Source organism: Staurois parvus, unplaced genomic scaffold (assembly GCF_062004578.1).
Source record: "Staurois parvus isolate SC_StPar_1 unplaced genomic scaffold, SC_StPar_1.0 ptg000136l, whole genome shotgun sequence".
In the NCBI taxonomy this organism is placed as follows: domain Eukaryota; kingdom Metazoa; phylum Chordata; class Amphibia; order Anura; family Ranidae; genus Staurois; species Staurois parvus.
Window position 1 is genome coordinate 11,541,694 of NW_028317932.1, and position 18,706 is coordinate 11,560,399.

Here is an 18,706-nt window from a genome sequence, read left to right on the forward strand (position 1 = left end):
ACACAAGGGTGCAGGATGCTGCTATGTCTTATTTTAATTTGTTTTTAATATATATATTTTTTTAATTGTGCATTGTTTAAGTTTAAATATTTTTTTATAACAATTGGTGTGGTGCCTATAAAGTCCATGGACTGCAGTCCAATGTTTTATTACTTTTGGATGTGGCACTTTAGTACTGGTCAGGATAACGAGCAAGTGGTTTGTATCTGCCCTGTGTTGTCTTGTTCCCAGTGATTTAAGTGATTAGTTACTATGCCACTTTCTCTGTATTTAAAAAACTGATGCGCAAATCTCTTCAACATCCACGTTCTGGGAATACAAAATGAAAGAATGCTATAAAGTTTCATGTTAGAAACTGGGATTCTGGGAGCTTCTCACTTTCAAAATTACATTATAATATTCTTTCAGAAACAGTCACAAAGCCATTTCTGGAGAGCTGTTGCATAGTACAGTACACAAAGCCCCATTGAAATGAGTTGAAAAAACCACAAACCATTTAGGAAAAACAAAAAAAATATATAATATTCATATTAATACCTTAACTGTTATCAAAGAGTTAGCAAGGAAAATGTTAAATGATAAATAACTTTTTTGATTAGACATGCATAACATATCTCATACCTGCCACACTTGTAAGCTGGTGTAGCCCACTATGGGGCAAGGAGAAAGTAAAATTCAGAAGAATGTACTGTATCCATGAAAATCAGGTAAGGTTGTGTGTAGTGACTACATGTGCTAAAGTACAGCAATCCTAATAATATGCTATAAGCCATGTCTATGAAAGGTAACCACAGTGGAGACACAACAAGAATATTAGCAGAGAGAAGGATACTTGACTGCACAGAGTAGGTTATGCAGGAGAAATGGCAGGAGTTAAAGAATTTTTATATAGTTACATTGGTACAGCTTAGGCCAATGTAATTATTCATGTACCATATGTGTGGGATCTCTCTAGGAGCTGGAAATTAATGAAGTCGGCAATTTTTTCCAGGTTCCGTGCTGACAGGCTGCCCTGCTGTATTCTGAACACAGGTAGTTGGTCAATTGGCATATGTGCCATTCAGAGAATGCTTTGCATTTTCTCATTGAATGCAAAGCATTCTATGAATGAATTAGAGAGGCAGGACAGTCGTGTCACACTCTCCACCCCATCCAATCAGAGATTTAATTTCCATTGAGTGCGGTTTTATATCCATTTATATTCTCTGTATGGCACTCATGCCGATCGGCCGACCTCCTGTGTTTACAATGCAACAGGGCAGCAGCTCAGCACAGAACCTGGAAGCAAGTGGAGATCAGTAAGCAGTGTCTACCACAGTGATTTCCACCTTCCAGAGGGACGCCCCACAGATATTGTATATGCAAGCAACAGCATTTTCCGACAGATACCTGTGTCTGGGTGTCCAGTTTGGCTTCAGTAGTAAGCTGTTGATTTACATCACAGTTTGTGTCTTGTACAGGGAATGACAAATATTCATGCAAAGACCTTGGTGATGGAAATATTGCAGGTTGGCAGTTCTTCATAGGCTAATGCATGGGTTGACTAACTCTCAAGAATGGATTATGATATAGAGGTGTACATGGACTGCTCACTAGTCAAGAACACTGTGTAGAAAGTGTACCGCATGTTGTACATCTATTGGAGGTGACTAGTGTACCAGCAAATAAACTGATCAAACTGCAGCCCCTCCCCCCCGTCCAAAAGGTGCCAAATGTGGCAGCAGCGGAAGAGGGGAGGAGGCAGACAAATGGAGCTTCCCATTTTGGGTGCTGTAAGCCAGCCATAGACGGAACGAAATTCGGCCGTTTCTACAGGAACTGGCCAAATTTCAATCCATGTATGGTCAGGCTGGTTGTACTGAAAGTTGTTGTAAAGGCAGAAGGTTTTTTTTTTTACTTTAATGCATTCTGTGCATTAAGGTGAAAAACCTTTCTGCAAGCAGCTCCCACCCCCACTCAAATTCCTGAGCCATATCTCCATCCAATGATGTGCATAAGGGCAGAGGTTCTCTTTGTTCTCTTCCTCCTCTTTGGCTCAGAGACAGCAGAGGGAGCCATTGGCTCCTGCTGCTGTCAATCACAGCCAGTGAGGAGGAGGTGGGGTTGAGTTGCCTCTCTGTGTCAGTGGACAGACAGAGACGGCAGAGGAGCAGTCGAAGGAAAAAAATTGCTTACTGTATGGCCTGCTTTACACAAGGATAAAATGCTTCAGAAGGTTGTTTTTTATTTTAAAAGTGATGATTGGTTGAGGGGGGATGGGAAGAAGGTGTGATGTGCTCAGAGATTGACTTTAACCTTGTTAGCTGGGATTCTCTTTATTATCTGTACATAATATATCCTTGATGCTGTGAATAAAACCAACTGCATATGTACTTTATTATGAAAATCCTTGATTTGTTCCTCTTATCTAAGGATGTATACATTATTATTCTAATTTAATGGGTCTGTGTTCTGTTAGCTGAATGCTTGTTTATTGTTTTTCCATTTATTTAGCCCTGTTAATTTTTTCACAGACCTATTTTTAGAAGCTTCCCAATCAATGTTGTATGCAGTATCATTGAATACTTTATTGAATGTACGGTACATTATTCTTTGCTTTCAAAGTGATTGTGGTAAAATGTTTTGCATGACTCAGATATTAAGTCATATTTGCAGAGCCTACTGGCTTTTGTCAATTTACTAACTGGTTTCACATCTGTTGGTTCCCCCTTGTGCTTTATTTGCAGATGCAGCAGAAGACTTTGTAGATACTTTTTTTGAGGTCGAAGTTGAAATGGAAAAACTTGTCTGCCGAGACCTCATCTGCACATCTTGTAAAGATGAGGAAGGTTGTTTAAATAAATCATTTAAAAGAAATCAAGTATTTCCTAACACTGACAGGGGTGCTTACACTGCTCAACGTTTATTGATGTATGTAAAGCCTTTATCCCAAAAGGAAAAATGAAAAGTGTTGCTATAACTGCTTAAAAAGTGTTACCAAGAATTTGGCTTTGTTAGTCAAGTCTGTCTAAGTCCGCTAGTTAACCTAACACTACCCTCCCCTCAGATTGACAATGCTGCTATTTAAAGGTGCCCCTGTTGCTCCTCCTTCCTGAATGGAGACTTCCTAAGTTGAGAAGTGTGTTACTGGCCAGATCACCAGGTGACAACAAAGGAAAAAGGCCTAAAAATTCCACTTTAAATGGGTTCCTGTATCTGTAGAGGCGTGTTAGATCACATGCCTAGGCTACAGTTAGGGCTTTTATTTCTGATCATGTTGTGATTAAGCCCAGACTGTCAGTCTGTCAAATGCCAGAAGTACATCTAAAGGCTCATGTTGGACAGTCTAAATAGGCCTCTAATCTAGTTACTGGGTGGGAGACTGGAGCTCACATTGATGTCAATGCTAGATGTGTACAGCTGCTGTTCTACTGCTATATAAATCAGCAGTGGCAAAACCAAAGGCCTTGTCTCTGCAATGTCTTCTCATCCCACTGTAGTGCAAGCAGGTACAGTCTCTGAGGATGACAACGCAGATCCTAATTCAGGAGCAGTGCAGCAGTATTGTCACACCATCACCAGACCTTGCATTAGATTAACGTCTCTTGCAGGGACAACAGGTGAGACTTTGCAGGGAGACTAAGGAAAAACTAAGTGCAGATGCCCTTACAATTAAGCGCTCCTGCCCATTTTTTAGAAAGAGACCATAGTTCTGCTTAAAAGGAAGATCGGGGGAGGAGCTGAAATTGGGGGAGAACAGCTAAGATGGGGCAGGGCATAGTATTGACCTGGGCAGATGTCAATGCCTCATGTACTCCATGAGCCTGGGATCTGAAGGGCTCAACAGGGATTGATTGTAGGAGGAAAAGCTTGTGCTGATGGCATCACTCAGAATTCACCATCAAGTGCATTTGACCCACAGTTGTTCTTCAAGCAGATTTGCATTGCTATATATTTGTATGATATTGAAATGTTAGCTGAAGCAAATAACATACAGGCCCTTAAACAGGTACTTGTAGACACCTTGCAAGGTGCTTACATTTCAGCACTTTTGTTAGCCTAAATTCATTTTTGAAGGTGCTCTTTTGCTTTGAGCCCTACAGAAGCAATGCACTCCAGGTAGTCCCATTTGGTAAGTGTGAGAGCTTTTAATAGAACATGGAGAGCATGTTTTAGGATGAATGGAGAGCACTGTGTTTCAAAATTGTGGAGCTGCTTACAAGTGTGCCTGATACAAAGACAAATAGATATACTATTTAAAACTACAGTAGTTTTAAATGAATACATAACCGGATTAAATGGGAGACTTTTATACATGTCTATACTTGAACTTTAATTATTATCTGTGAAAATCCATAAATTGCCTATTGGCTTTCTACTTCAACTGAGGGGATTTTGATGTAAGGAAAGATTTCTTCTCCCCCACTTTATTAATCTTAGTGTGTGATAGAGAAAAGAGTTCTTCTACTAATATTACATTTTATATATGTATTTTTAGGTTTCCTAAAGGATTTATGTGAAGTTTTACTGTATTTATTGCTACCTCCTGGAGACTTCCAGAATAAGATCATGCGATACTTTGTGAGGGTAAGATTATCCTGTTCAACCACTTGAGCTCCGGAAGGTTTTACCCCCTTCATGACCAGGCCATTTTTTGCTATTTAGCGCTCCATTACTTTAACTGGCAAATGCGCAATCATGCAATACTGTACCCAAATGAAATTTAAACAGTTTTTTTTTTTCACATAAATCGCTTTCTTTTGTTGGTACTTGATCACCACTGGGTTTTTTATTCTTTATTATATAAATTAAAAAAGATAAAAAATGTCTTCATAAATTTAGGACAAAATGTATTATGCTGTCTTTGGTAAAAAAAATCCCAATAAGCGTCTATTAATTGGTTTGTACAAAAGTTATCACGTCTACAAACTATGGTATATATATTGGCATTTATGCTGTTATGATGCTTGTCACAGTGGGCGCTCTCCCCCCTCTGCTGGCCCGCATCTGAGGTGACCCCCTGCTGTCTCTCATCCTGCCGCAGCTCTTTGAAGCCGAGCCGTGCAGGAAGAGAGGTGTGGCTCCTCTCACCTCTACCACTATCTTGTCCCCATCCAGCAAGGCCGGAAGAGATGGGATAGCGAGGTTCACACCTCTCTTCGGAGAGGTGCGAGCCTCCTGCAGAGATGAGAGGGATCACGGTGACAGACCCCGCACGATCCCTGTCATCCGCAGCACGAGGACGGGAAATTCCCGCGCTTGCGGATGTCCCTGGACAAAGGTCGCGCTCACGAGAAGCGCAGCACATGTCCAGGGAGCATGCCTCGTTGCCGGGCGACGAGGCCCGCCACTCCGGCCTCCAGTTGCCAGGACGACCGGAGAGCGCCCTGCATCAGCTTAAGAGGCTGATGCCGGGCTCTCCGATCATCCATTCTGCTGTGCAGTCACAGAGGGAACCCAGCTGTGGCGGGACCCTCGTGACCAGACTCTGCCTGAGACCCCCAAGTCTAGGGGGAGATCGCCCACACCTGCCTGAGACCCAAAGCTAAGGGGAGATTACCTGCTACCTGCCTGAGACCCCCAAGCCTAGGGGGAGATTGCCTGCCAGCCTGCAGGAGACCCCCAGCCCGGGGGTAGATTGTCTGCAAGCCTTACCTGAGACCCCAGCATGGGGGGGGAGATTGCCTGCCTGTTGCCTGAGACCCCAGTCCAAAGGGGGGAGACCGCACAAGCCAGCCTGCCTGAGACACCCAGCCCAAAGGGAGAGACCCCTTGCCTGTCCCAGACCTCCAACAGGTATCGATGTCTTACTTTCTTGTCCCTGGGAGACCGGACACCCTGTTGGATCCGTGGGCATATGCTTTCCCCTGTTTTACCTGAACTGTCCCTGTGATGATTCCCTAACCCCCCTGTTGGATTACAATCTGCTACAGAGACTTTTTCTTTGCTCTCGATACTGGACTAAAAGTGTTTTAGCCCCTCCTTGCTGTCCCCCTACTGGCGAGATCACCCTCCCTGCCATTTCCCCATTGAGTGACTGTCATTTTGTTGTCTCAATAAAGCTTTGCTATCTGCTCTGTGTGTTCTGTCCTGCCTACCCTCTGTCACAATGCTATACTGGTAATGGCTGTGATTAGTGACTGTGATTGTGTGGTGAGCAGTTTGGTGCTAGAGACACTGGCTGGGAGGTACACTAACTGACACTGACATCAATAGAGACACTAATACAGTGATCAGTGCTAATACTATACACTGTCACTGTACTAATGACACTGCCGGAGAAGGAGTTAACATCTGGGGCTATCAAAAGGTTAAATGTGTGCCTAACTATATGTAATGTGTGGAATATGTACTGCTATTACTAACAGATCTGGTGATAGAAGTGGCCACATTGCTGTTCTGTGTACAGAGCCATGTGTTTGTAAACACAGAACTCTCTTCTGTGATTGGACACAGATGATCAGCAGGTCCTAGCAATAAATCATTGGCAGAGACCTGATGACAAAATCACACTGTGTCCAACTGCAGCGTGGGTCAACAAGCGGATGCACCCCCCAGACAGGGGTTCAAGCAGGCTTGCACCGTTTATTTACATTGCTGAGCCTGCAGCTGCTGCTCTGTCCCTTTTTAAAGCAGTTCTAAAGAACCTTTTTTTTTTTTTTTTTTTTTAATCTAAAATAACAAACATGTTATATTTACATGCAGTGTGCAGTGGTTTTGCACAGAGCAGCCTGGTTCCTCCTCTTCTCAGGTCCCCCGCAGGCTCTCCTGGCTCCTCCTGTCGTTTGGTTGTCCCCACAGCAGGCAGCTTGCTATGGGGGCACCCGCTGCTCCGTGTGTCCATTCACACATGGAGCCACGACTTGACCCCGCCCCCTCTCTTTCTTCATTGCCTTACTGGCTGTGGTTAACAACCAGTGGCTCCTGCTTGCTGTCTTAGCCAATGAGGAGGCAGAGACCCGGTACAGCTGAGGCTGTCAGTCACATCGCTGGATTGCGATGAGGCTCAGGTAAGTATTGGGGGAGCTGCTACATACAGAAGGTTTTTTTACCTTCATGTTTTTACAACCACTTTAAATCTAATTGTTTTTATAATGTGTATAAAGCTGCTATATGCATTTATATTTTTTATGTTCTTTCTTTAGGAAATCCTTTCACGAGGAATTCTTCTTCCTTTAATTAACCAGCTCAGTGATCCTGATTATATTAATCAATATATAATTTGGATGGTAAGTTTAAATGCGTTGATAATAAAGTCACAGTACTTGCTGAACACAGGGCAGCTTACTGAAATTCTCCATAATTTGACAGGATCGTTATAAAGTCAAAGGAACTATATAGACCTAATACAGTTATCATATCTCTGCTGCATTTTTAGTGTGCGGTAACTTCAGCAAACTGTGATACCTAATGTGTGCAGTGAATTCATTGTTGGGGCTTTTTTACATCCTTTTGGAGATAATTTCTCCTATTCGAGCATATGTAAACTCAAGAACCAAAGTATAATATTTCAAATTTACCAGTCCTAAGATATAGCTGCATTTTCTTTATTCTGGCCTTTTTGCCTTTTCTTTTAGCTGGTGATCCTGCCAGTAACACACTTTTACACACTTTAACAACTGGAGCGCACAGAATCTGGTGCAGCTCTGCATAGTAACCATTAACCTCTTAGACTTTTTTGTCTCGCTTAATTGATCAAGTTAGAAGCTGATGCACATCTGCACCAGATTACGTGTGCGCCAATTTAGTAACCCCCCTCCCTCCTTTGTGTCCTAGGGTAACAACTCCCCCCTCTCCTCATAAAATGAGGTGAGGTATTTTCTAGTACTGGGAAGGGCTGGTTAGACTGGTTGAGATGATGCAGCAGAATGCACAGCACTTGATTTCTGGCAGGATCAAGATAATTTTTTGCATCTTTTGATGGTATATTTTAATAGACCAACAGGGAGCAAATTCCAATAGATAGTGTTTGCCCTTTTATTTCAGATATTGTGATTTGGTGTTCTTATCTGCCTTTCCTTAATGTCTTTGTGTGTTAATTGTCAATTTTCATAAGGTTAAAACAATATCGTTCATCACTGCTGCTGTTTGTCTGTCACATTAAAGCCCAGTTCCAGGAATTAGTTCAAAATCTTCCCTTCCATTGGGGGCTTCCTCTGCTGCAAGGGTTAAATGCTCATTAGGTTTAGGGGTGCTGGAATAAGGAGAAATACCTTATTTGGGGCTCCAGGAGAGTCCCTCCAGAGTAGGACTGGTCACCTGCAGCCCCCTTTCTTAATTGCTCTGGCCATGGAAACACATTCACCCCCACCATGAAAAATACAAGGTTAATAGCTCTGCATTGTATGTGATGTCCAGGGACCAACCACAGACTGGTGCTTGGATTGGGTAAGTAATTATATTTTTGTACCCCCTGGACCTAACGAGCATTTAATGCTTGCAGTGGGGAAGATGGTGAGCCAACTACAGAGAAAGCTTTTTCTTTTTTTTTTTTTTTTTTCTTTTTTTTTTCTAATTCCTGGAATTTGGCTTTAAAGTTTTACTAAACCCACAACAGTAAAATCAGCCTGTATATGCAGTAAAGCATGCTTGTTATACTCACTGTAGAACCAAAGGGGTTAATCCTCTGCATTGTGTAAAAAAGGCAGTTTGATCCTTTCTTCTCTGTTCCTCCCCTTTTTCAAGCAACCACCTCTGAACTGTAGGCATTTTCCACATGCTCCGTTTGGTGTGTATTGCTAGAGCGTTTTTTTTTTTTTGGGGGGGGGGGAGTGCATGTGATCAGCACATCACAAGAACTCTCTGTGATCAGGGGTTTTGCATTCTCCTAGAGCAGAAAGAAAACTCCTCCTGCAAGTTTTAACCAGTGCTCTGCTGAACACTGATAAGTCACAGGACTGCTCTAACTTCTAATGAGAAAAAGTATTTTTGCAGTTTATATTTACTAAAATAATTGCATTTCCATGTTGTGTGTACTGTGGGAGACCAGATATAGTGGATGCAGGGTCCTGAGTTTAGTAATACTTTAACCCCCTTTAGAAAGTAAAGCCCCAATGTGTTTTTGATTGCAATGTATATCTTTCTATACCATTCTACAGCTGTACTGCTGCACTGGCTGTTCTTTGCTGGCTTCCTACTTTTGTTTAGAATGGTGTTTGCTATAACTGTGCCCTATAAAAATTACAACCCGTTATCATTTGTCATGGGCAAAGCTTTCTGTAGTTAAATAAGCATTATCTATAGTTAATGTGTTAAAAAAAATCCAGAAAATGCATTAAAATGTTTTTTTTGTTCATGTTAATTCTGATACGTCTTTTGAGCACCACTTTTGACAGACTCCTTTTTCACCTTTTCCTTTTCATATAATTCCATGGTGCTTTTGTTTGTGTATCTGTGGTTGTTTTGCCATTGTATATTTTCTCTTGTTTCCCTAATTTTCTGACACAAATTAGGGATCCAGAGAACTGCACTAAGTTGGCTTTTCAGTTTAAAGTGAACCTGTGGTCTGAAAAACATAATTGCATAGTGTATTTTGCATTTACAGGCACCTGCCTCTAGTTTTAGTTTTCCTAGGGGTCTACATATAAATGTTTTCACACTCTCCCAGAATTCTCTCATTTTTTCCAGTTGAATCCAATTATAAAAATGTGTGAATTTTTGGAGAAAGTCGTTTGAATGGGAATACTTAGTCTAGTGTTTGGCTCATAGTTGTAGCATGGCCCCATTCACTTGATAGTTTTCCCCCCCTGTATTGCAGCTGCTGCATGTGTGCAGTCATGTCCGGTTGCCTTTACAGCCTAAGGGGGGACAGTTAAAAATGTTGCTCTGCTGCTTATTTTTGCTGCTCCCCAACCGCAAGTGTAAACTAAGCCTAACACAGATCCCCTCTAGTGGGTAAAATCTCTGGTCCCCACACCCTTCTGTCTATGATGGTGCGGAACAGGAAAAGATGGGTCAGGGCTAGTGACCACGGTAGGTAGCATATCAAAGCACCCTTTTTTTGTGGTCCCAATGTGCACTTCAAGAAAATTTAAAACTATTGAATGATGATTTTTATGCTGCATATATGTTCAGTGGAGCCTGTACAAACAGGTAGTTAAAAATTGAAAGCCCTGATTTGATTGTACTTCTTCATGCAGTAATGTGTGGTGGTCCCCACCCTGCTTCCCTCAAACAGCCCACTAGGGGGAAAAAAAGCAAATTAACACTGTTTTTCATTATTTCTTTTTTACAGGTACTTATATAGCACCGGCAATTTATGTATATATATAGGTGTGTGTGTATATATATATATATATATATATATATATATATATATATATATATATATATATATATATATATATATACATACACACACACAGTAGTGAATTTACAGCTTGTATAACAGTGTAAATTTGCTGTCCCCTCAAAATAACTCAACACACAGCCATTAATGTCTAAACCGCTGGTGACAAAAGTGAGTACACCCCTAGGTGAAAATGTCAAAATTGGGCCCATTTAGCCATTTTCCCTCCCCGGTGTCATGTGACTCACTAGTGTTACAAGGTCCCAGGTGTAAATGGGGAGCAGGTGTGCTAAATTTCATGTTATCGCTCTCTCTCTCACACTGGTCACTGGAAGTTCAACATGGCATCTCATGGCAAAGAACTATCTGAGGATCTGAAAAAAATAATTGTTGCTCTACATAAAGATGGCCTATGCTATAAGAAGAGTGCCAAGACCCTGAAGCTGAGCTGCAGCATGGTGGCCAAGACCATTCAGCGGTTTAACAGGACAGGTCCCACTCAGAACAGGCTTCACCATGGTCCACCAAAGAAGTTGAGTGCACGTGCTCAGCGTCATATCCAGAGGTTGTCTTTGGGAAGTAGACGTATGAGTGCTGCCAGCATTGCTGCAGAGGTTGAAGGGGTGGGGGGGGCAGCCTGTCAGTGCTCAGACCATACGTCGCACACTGTATCAAATTGGTCTGTATGGCTGTCATCCCAGAAGGAAGCCTCTTCTAAAGATGATGTGCAAGAAAGCCCGCAAACAGTTAGCTGAAGACAAGCAGACTAAGGACATGGATAACGGGAACCACGTCCTGTGGTCTGATGAGACCAGGATAAACTTATTTGGTTCAGATGGTGTCAAGCGTGTGTGGCGGCAACCAGGTGAGGAGTACAAAGACAAGTGTGTCTTGCCTACAGTCAAGCATGGTGGTGGGAGTGTCATGGTCTGGGGCTGCATGAGTGCTGCCGGCACTGGGGAGCTACAGTTCATTGAGTGAACCATGAATGCCAACATGCACTGTGACATACTGAAGCAGAGCATGATCCCCTCCCTTTGGAGACTGGGCTGCACGGCAGTATTCCAACATAATGACCCCAAACACATCTCCAAGACGACCATTGCCTTGCTAAAGAAGCTGAGGGTACATGTGAGGGACTGGCCAAGCATGTCTCCAGACTTAAACCCTATTGAGCATCTGTGGGGCATCCTCAAATGGAAGGTGAAGGAACATAAGGTCTCTAAAATCCACCAGCTCCGTAATGTCGTCATGGAGGAGTGGAAGAGGGCTCCAGTGGCAACCTGTGAAGCTCTGGTGAACTCCGTGCCCAAGAGGGTTAAGGCAGTGCTGGAATATAATGGTGGCCACACAAAATATTGACACTTTGGGACCAATTTGTACATTTTCACTTAGGGGTGTACTCACTTTTGTTGCCAGCAGTTTAGACATTAATGGCTGTGTGTTGAGTTATTTTGAGGGGACAGCAATTTTACACTTTTATGCAAGCTGTACACTCACTACTTTACATTGTAGCAAAGTGTCATTTCTTCAGTGTTGTCACATGAAAAGATTTGCTTAGACACAGCAATTCTTACATTTAAAGGCTTAACCACAACACCATGTTTCGGCAGCAAGTGGAATTAACAGTAGTAGGGAAGGTGAGGGGTTGTCCTGTGTGGTTTTCCACAGATGGATCCTAAGCACCATGATGATTTCTGTGTTAATGTAAGTGGGGCATGCACCTGTAATGTAACCATACGTCCCCTTTTACACGGCCGTTCTGATCAGGTCTGCCTGTCAGCTTTTCAGGCAGGACTGATCGGAAGTTAATTCATCTCTATGGACAGGCGGGTGTAAACAGACTTGCTTCTGTTTAAACTCTCCTATCTCCAGGTCTGAGCAGGTCTGCTAAAGAAAAAAAAAACTGAATGGGATCAGTCCTCTGCTGGTTAGGCGGAGCGTATCTAAGGATAGTCGGGTGTAAACGGATAGTGGAGTCCATTTACTCCTGGCTGCTCTCAGAGCGAACTCTGTTCTTATCCACTCTGTAGAAATTAGCAGACACGGATTTGTCATCTACCTACTCAGCTCCGATCAGCAGGGAATATGTGAGCTGATCCCCTGCCGATCGGAACAGAATCTGCCCTATGTGAAAGTCATCTCTTTTTTTCTCTCCTAATATTCTAAGTATACTATTATGTTGCTTTTATTAATGGTTATGGACTTTTTGCCTGTTGGCCTAGGTTGTCTTGAGTGTGTGCCCAGCTTGTTCTCTAGAACACGGATGATGTTGAGTTGGGCTATTAGCCATGCTTTTGGTATCTATGCAGCCAAGCAGACCAGAAACCTAAGGCGAGTCTTCACATGTTTCTTCCTTTTATAAAGACCCCAATGAATTCTATTGCTTTTGAAAAGCACCTCAAACGTTCTTATCTTTTCCCAGTAATTGCATTTATTTTACTTGCAGAAGTGGTCATAGCATCAAATTGTATTCTCATTTTTCTAATGATGATAAATGCAAACAACATACGTCTGGTATCAATAGAAGTTTCATATGTCCTCTCCTTCAAAGCTTGTACTTTGACAGGCTCTAATCGCTTTGCATGTCTGCTCTTAGATTCGTGATTCCAATTGCAACTATGAGGCCTTCATGAATGTTATTAAATTAAGCAACAATGCTGGAGAGTTGGAAGCTGTGAGGGACAAAGCTGCTGAAGAATTGCAGTATCTGCGATCTTTAGATACTGTTGGAGATGGTATGTAAAACACCAGTGATCTTTTAAGTGTGCTGATTTCTTTATATAGGAGAGTATGCTCGTGTTGGTCTAGAAGAGTAACTGTACAGGATAAAATTTGAGGATCTGAAAATCAAGTTTGCCTCATTCATCTTTATCATGTGTTCTTCAGAAGATCCAGGTTCACTAGAGATGGGTGTTTGTCTACAATGAGATCCTGGAGCTTGGTAGCCCTCCAGTCCTGGCGTTTTAGTACGCCCAAGAGGCACGAGTGCACCGTCCAGCATCCGGTCATAAAAAAATATGCTGTGGCTTTTAGGGTCCTATGCATACAGAATCCCTGCTTTCTGGGCATTCATCCCTGAATGCATAGAGCCCAAAACGTGAGTGCCACTCAGTACAGCATTCATCCCCGTCCAGCTGCATCATATTTCCATCTGCTAAAGTCTTTGTCAGGCTACAGGCAGTGGGGCTGGAAGCTGTACCTGTGCCTCCTAGGCACTCTAAAGTGATGGGATTTGAAGGCACAGCAGCTAAATAAAGACCAAAATATGTTTTAGACTAATGACACAAGCCATTTAACAGCAATTTATATCTAGTGATTTAATTTCTCGAGTCTTTGGTGATTTGCTACAAAACTGGATTCTGACCTGCTACAACTCGCTCTTCTTCAGCAATTTGTAGCCAAGCATAGCATTTGCTGCATTTGATATAAATGCATTAAGAGTAATTGTTACTAGCATATTGGCTCACGGCAGAAACACTGGGCATCATGACTGACAATGAAACTACACTGGGAGATTTTTTTTATTTTTGTTTTTTATACTAAAGGACTTATTAAAAATTGCCTCCAGTGTTTTTTTACAGTACGATTCTCTTTTTGGTGAATGAGTTAGGGTACCATGTACCCCATTCTCATTCACATTAGGGGGGTGAATGGGGGTTCCCCTCAAAAATCCATAACAGACCTGAAGGGCTTGGTATTGATGGAGGGTGAATCCCACTGACAGCTGATAACTCATCGGTTTTTAAGGACGCGTTGGCCGCCCGCTCCTTAACAACCAGTACATACCGCATGCCTCGACCACTACTTAATTACTGCATGCATTTAATTATTTCCTTCTGTGAACTGATTTTATGGTCTTTAGTTTGCCTTTAGTGAATTGTCTCCAGAATGTCTAATCACAGTTAGATAATGTTGCACAAATTATTAAAATGATTAGAGTCAGATTTTGATCTGTCAGATCGACATGATTTACTGAGAACCATGCAGTGTCCTTACCTGCTTGCATATAACTGATTGTTTAGCTAGAACCATACACTATGTAGTTGCAGACAGTTTTGTTGATCTGACAGACCAAGTTTGAATGTATGTGGCTAGCTGAAGTTTATAGTTTTGTGCTTTTAGAAACCTATTTATAAATCAACAAATATGACTTTCACCATTCATTCACTGGTGGTGATTCAATCACCATCATTTGAAACTCCTACACATGGATGATTCACCAATAGTGAGGGTATGTCAGTGCTCTGCAGTACCTGTAATCTATCAATGCTGTGTCCTGCCTTCTACAGGTATATTTGTATTATAGGCAAGGTATATTTGTATTACACAAGCACTAAATCATGCAGGTAGAGCTCATTCTAGAAGCACTTTAAGCCCTTATTCACACTAATGCAATGCTGGAAACGCAGCAAATCCTGTGCGTTTCCTGCAGCGCATTGCAATCGCACAGCGTCCAATGCGATCTGGTACAGCTTTTAAATTAACAACACCCTGAAACAGATCGCAAAACAGAGTGTGATTACCAGAATTTGCATCGCATGGGTGTTCACACCCATGCGATGGGAATCAGGTGCGGGAAAAAAAAAGGGTCCTGCACTTTTTGGTGCTGATGCAGTGCAATTTGAGCCATACAAAATGTATGGCTAAAATCGCACTGCACAGACATTGCATGTGAATTGCACAGGAATGTAGTGCGGTTCCCGTGCAAATCACATGCGATTTGTCACTCCGCATTAGCGTGAACCAGGGCTTAAAAGAGAAGTTCACCTTTTGGACAAAAATAATAAATGCACATGTTTTTGCAGGTAAAATAATGTGCATTTATTATTTTTGCCCAAAGAGCCTGGAAAGCATTGCATCAGTGATCAGTAGATCACTGATGCCATGCAGGTCTCCTGCAGACCTGTCAGAATATCTGATTGCCGTACGGGATCTACGGCCAAGCAGAGATTCTGACAGGAAGCTTGAATGAACTGCCATGGCGCCCCACAGTGCCGTGGTAGTTCATTGAAAACTACAAGGCCAGAGCTGCTAAGGCTGTCTGGACTTGTAGTTCATTCATTCACAGAAGTCCATGATTGAATGATGCAGCCGTATGGGTGGAGCCCCGCACGGGCGCGCTGTTTTCAAAGCTGACAGTGCCAAGAATCTTCTCCCTGTATTATCTGTCAGAGGGAGGGCGGTGGGCACCCCAAAGGTGAACATTTTCCCAAAGGTGAACTTATCCTTTAAGCCAATTTAGTGAGAAGCCACGTGACGTATCAGCATATTTGTTGGTTTGCTACTTTCCAGGAGTTAGCTATACTACAGTCTCTATTCATCTAGTGTTCTTTGTTCTTTGGATCCTAGTACCTCATTAGGAAAATACAGAAGTACCTGTTAATGCTCTGTTCTACCCATCGTTAGTAGTTACTATCCAGGCTTCAATGTTTTTTTAACAGAATAATATAGCTGAATGTACTGATGCAGGTTTAATCTTTAGAAAGCATACTGCTGGTAAGAAGATACAGTCATGTTCTTAATATGCATACTGCACAGTATTCACTTACACCCATATTGTGCGATAGGTTGTGCAGTACTTGACGACTGATTTTTGCTTTTGTCTTTTTGCTAGATATCAACACTATTAAAAACCAGATAAACAGTTTACTGTTTGTAAAGAAAGTATGTGAAACAAGGATACAGAGGTTGCAGTCTGGAAAAGTAAGTTGTTGAACTGGCATTGTAATGTTGTCAAAGTGGTTGTAAACCCTTACATATACCCACTGAAGTGATACACAGAGATGTAACAGATCCTCCTACATAGGTTGTACCTCTTTATTTGCCACCCTCTCTCCGCTACAGAATTTTAAAACATAGATATCAAAGGTTATTTTTCAGCTGCAGCAGGCAGGGATTGGGGATGTGACATCACACACTGCAAGCATAGTGTTGAGAGCTGAGTGTAATCTGAGACTTGAGTGGAGGAAATGGAGACTCCGCCCTCTGCACAGTATCATACGAAAACATGCAGCAGAGGCTGTCAATCATTTATGTGTGCTGGAAAGGGAGGGGGTAGTGGTCAGCTCCCAAGATTCTGAGGTGTAGGCATGTCCTGTCAGAAGTGAGTTATACAGATAGCAGAGGGAGGACAGAAGTAACAGGAGCTTTGAGGTGATTGAGGCAAGTACACACTATAGATGCATATGCTCTGTTCATTTTTCATTTCAGAGGTTTACAACCACGTTAAGGATGAAACTTTATAATAATAACTTGTGATAGCATAACAAAACATGGTCATATGTAATATTTAACACCATGTGTTCCTGGCATTAGTTATTCTACTTTGCCTTCCGAATTAATAGAAATAGTAACTAAGTAAAAAATAGATATTCCTCCAAAAATTAGACACTTGGTAGAATTATTCTCTTTAGTATGTCACTCACGTACTAAAGTAATAACAAGTGACAACATGTAATGTATTCATGCAAGAAAATCAAGTTATTCAGATTTGAACATATAACAAATAACTATACAGTCCAGAGTTGCATAAGTTGTTCTACCTTTTTCTTATCTGCACGAGGTTAGAACATGTGTCAAAGATCTGCCAATTAACTGGCTACTGTGTAAATGAGAAATGTAATATGGCATTATCATTGCTTTGAAAAACATTAAAGAGCCCACTATTACATAATTTAGCAATGCAACACTTGGAGGTTGGTCTTTTAGTCATTTTTCCGCACATTTTAAAGGATACATATGCTATTTCCCAGTATCATTGAGACCACAAACTGGGGAGAGAGGACACCTTATCCATACACTCAGATGGCATTCTTCATTGTCTTTTCTTTAAAGATTCAGAGCTATTACATTATAAGATCTCATTCAAGTTGGGATAATTCAACACTTTTAGCCTTTATTTTTTTAACAGTGTAACTCCAGGCAATTGTGATCATTTATAGCCATAATCATTGGACCGCCAGCATTAAATCTACCTTAATATAACTGTTTTCTTTGATAGAAATTGTTTTGCCCATATCTTAGCCTGTATTCCATAGCCTTTTGTCAGGTGACACTAATAAATTATTTCTTCTGAGTTTTCACTTCTGCTTCCTGTGCTTCTCTTACTTTCTACCCATTGTAGAGCTTAACCATGGGCCTTGAAATGTGTTCCCTGTAGCTTGCATTGACATCATATGGAATGGACAATGCTACAGTACATTCTTACAGTTCGGTGACTTTTAAATTGGAGTCAATCGGCAATGCAATACTAGAGGTCAAATTAAGAACTGATTTTTTTAAGCTAGTTAAGCAAATTGTAATGTAATACTTGGGCTTGTTATTGAGAGGGTGCAAATTAAGGGGTGTGTTTTTAATCTGGGCCTGGAGTTCAACTGTAAATGACAAATTCACTCAATTTTCATGCAGAGTCTGAGTTTTCAAAGAAGTTTTAAAGCAGTTTTTTAAAAATTGCTGCTCTTTTCAGCTTTTTTAATAACTGGATTCAAATTATAGACTGGGAAAATGACTATTCCTTGCTGTATGGTCCTCTATCTGCATACTACATGTGTTTCAGTGCCATTCGTTTTGAATGGGACCCCAGCACAGCTAAACGACACACCTGCATGGCAGCAGACCACAAAATCATGATTACACTCTGCTGTGTGTTATGGTGTTGTGTGCTTCATTATACAAAATGGCACAGGTATGTTTTCTTTCTGCTCTGAAGTGTTGGCAACCTATTCAAAATAGGCTTGCTTAATGTAATGCATGTTCATATGCAACTTAATGCACCCCAATTAATACAATGCACTAAAGTGGACAGGTTTGAATGGGCCCTCAAAGTAATCATTATTGTTAAACTTGTTTTTAAAGCTTATATACAGTTGCTGCCCTAAACCTTATTTTGGGGAGAATAACACCTTTTTATACCTTTTTGTTTGTACAGGAAATTGATACTGTGAAGTTGACTGCAAACTTTGGAAAACTTTGCACAGTCCCCCTGGACAAAATTCTTATACACAACGTTGCACTACAGTTTTTTATGGGTAAGTAAAATCCACTTCACCATTCAAATAGCAGGTCTGGGCGAAATTTGAACCAATTGAACTTGATTGTCTAAACAATGGCACATTAGAATGCTCTGAACAGTTTTTCAGAATTTCGACTGAATTCTTCTGGTGTATGCCCAGCTTAACTGCTTCCTGACCGCATTATAGCCAAAAGACAGCTACAGTGCGATAATCTTTTTCTGGGAGTCGTCCATGAACATCCTCACCCCCTGTGCACGCATTGAGCACACTCTGTGATCACTGTGTGCTTTGGACAAAGCTGATCACAGATCAAGGTAAAGGGCCAATCACAGTGGCCCTTTATCATGCGATCAGCTGTGTCCAATCACAGCTAATCATATGTAAACAGACTTGCCGGTTATCACTATGTCTGTGTGAGGAAAGG

At 41.6% G+C, this 18,706-nt stretch overlaps 1 protein-coding gene across 1 annotated transcript in view; it reads left to right on the top strand.

The window, feature by feature from the left end:
• SNX13 (sorting nexin 13) overlaps positions 1–18,706 on the top strand; it is a 169,084-nt gene that overhangs the window by 87,428 nt on the left and 62,950 nt on the right. Inside the window, exons 7-12 of the mRNA XM_089673177.1 lie at positions 2,727–2,828; positions 4,478–4,566; positions 7,125–7,208; positions 12,867–13,005; positions 15,885–15,973; positions 18,198–18,297. Of these exons, the coding sequence (XP_089529303.1) occupies positions 2,727–2,828; positions 4,478–4,566; positions 7,125–7,208; positions 12,867–13,005; positions 15,885–15,973; positions 18,198–18,297 (603 nt within the window). The remainder of the gene's footprint in view (positions 1–2,726; positions 2,829–4,477; positions 4,567–7,124; positions 7,209–12,866; positions 13,006–15,884; positions 15,974–18,197; positions 18,298–18,706) is intronic.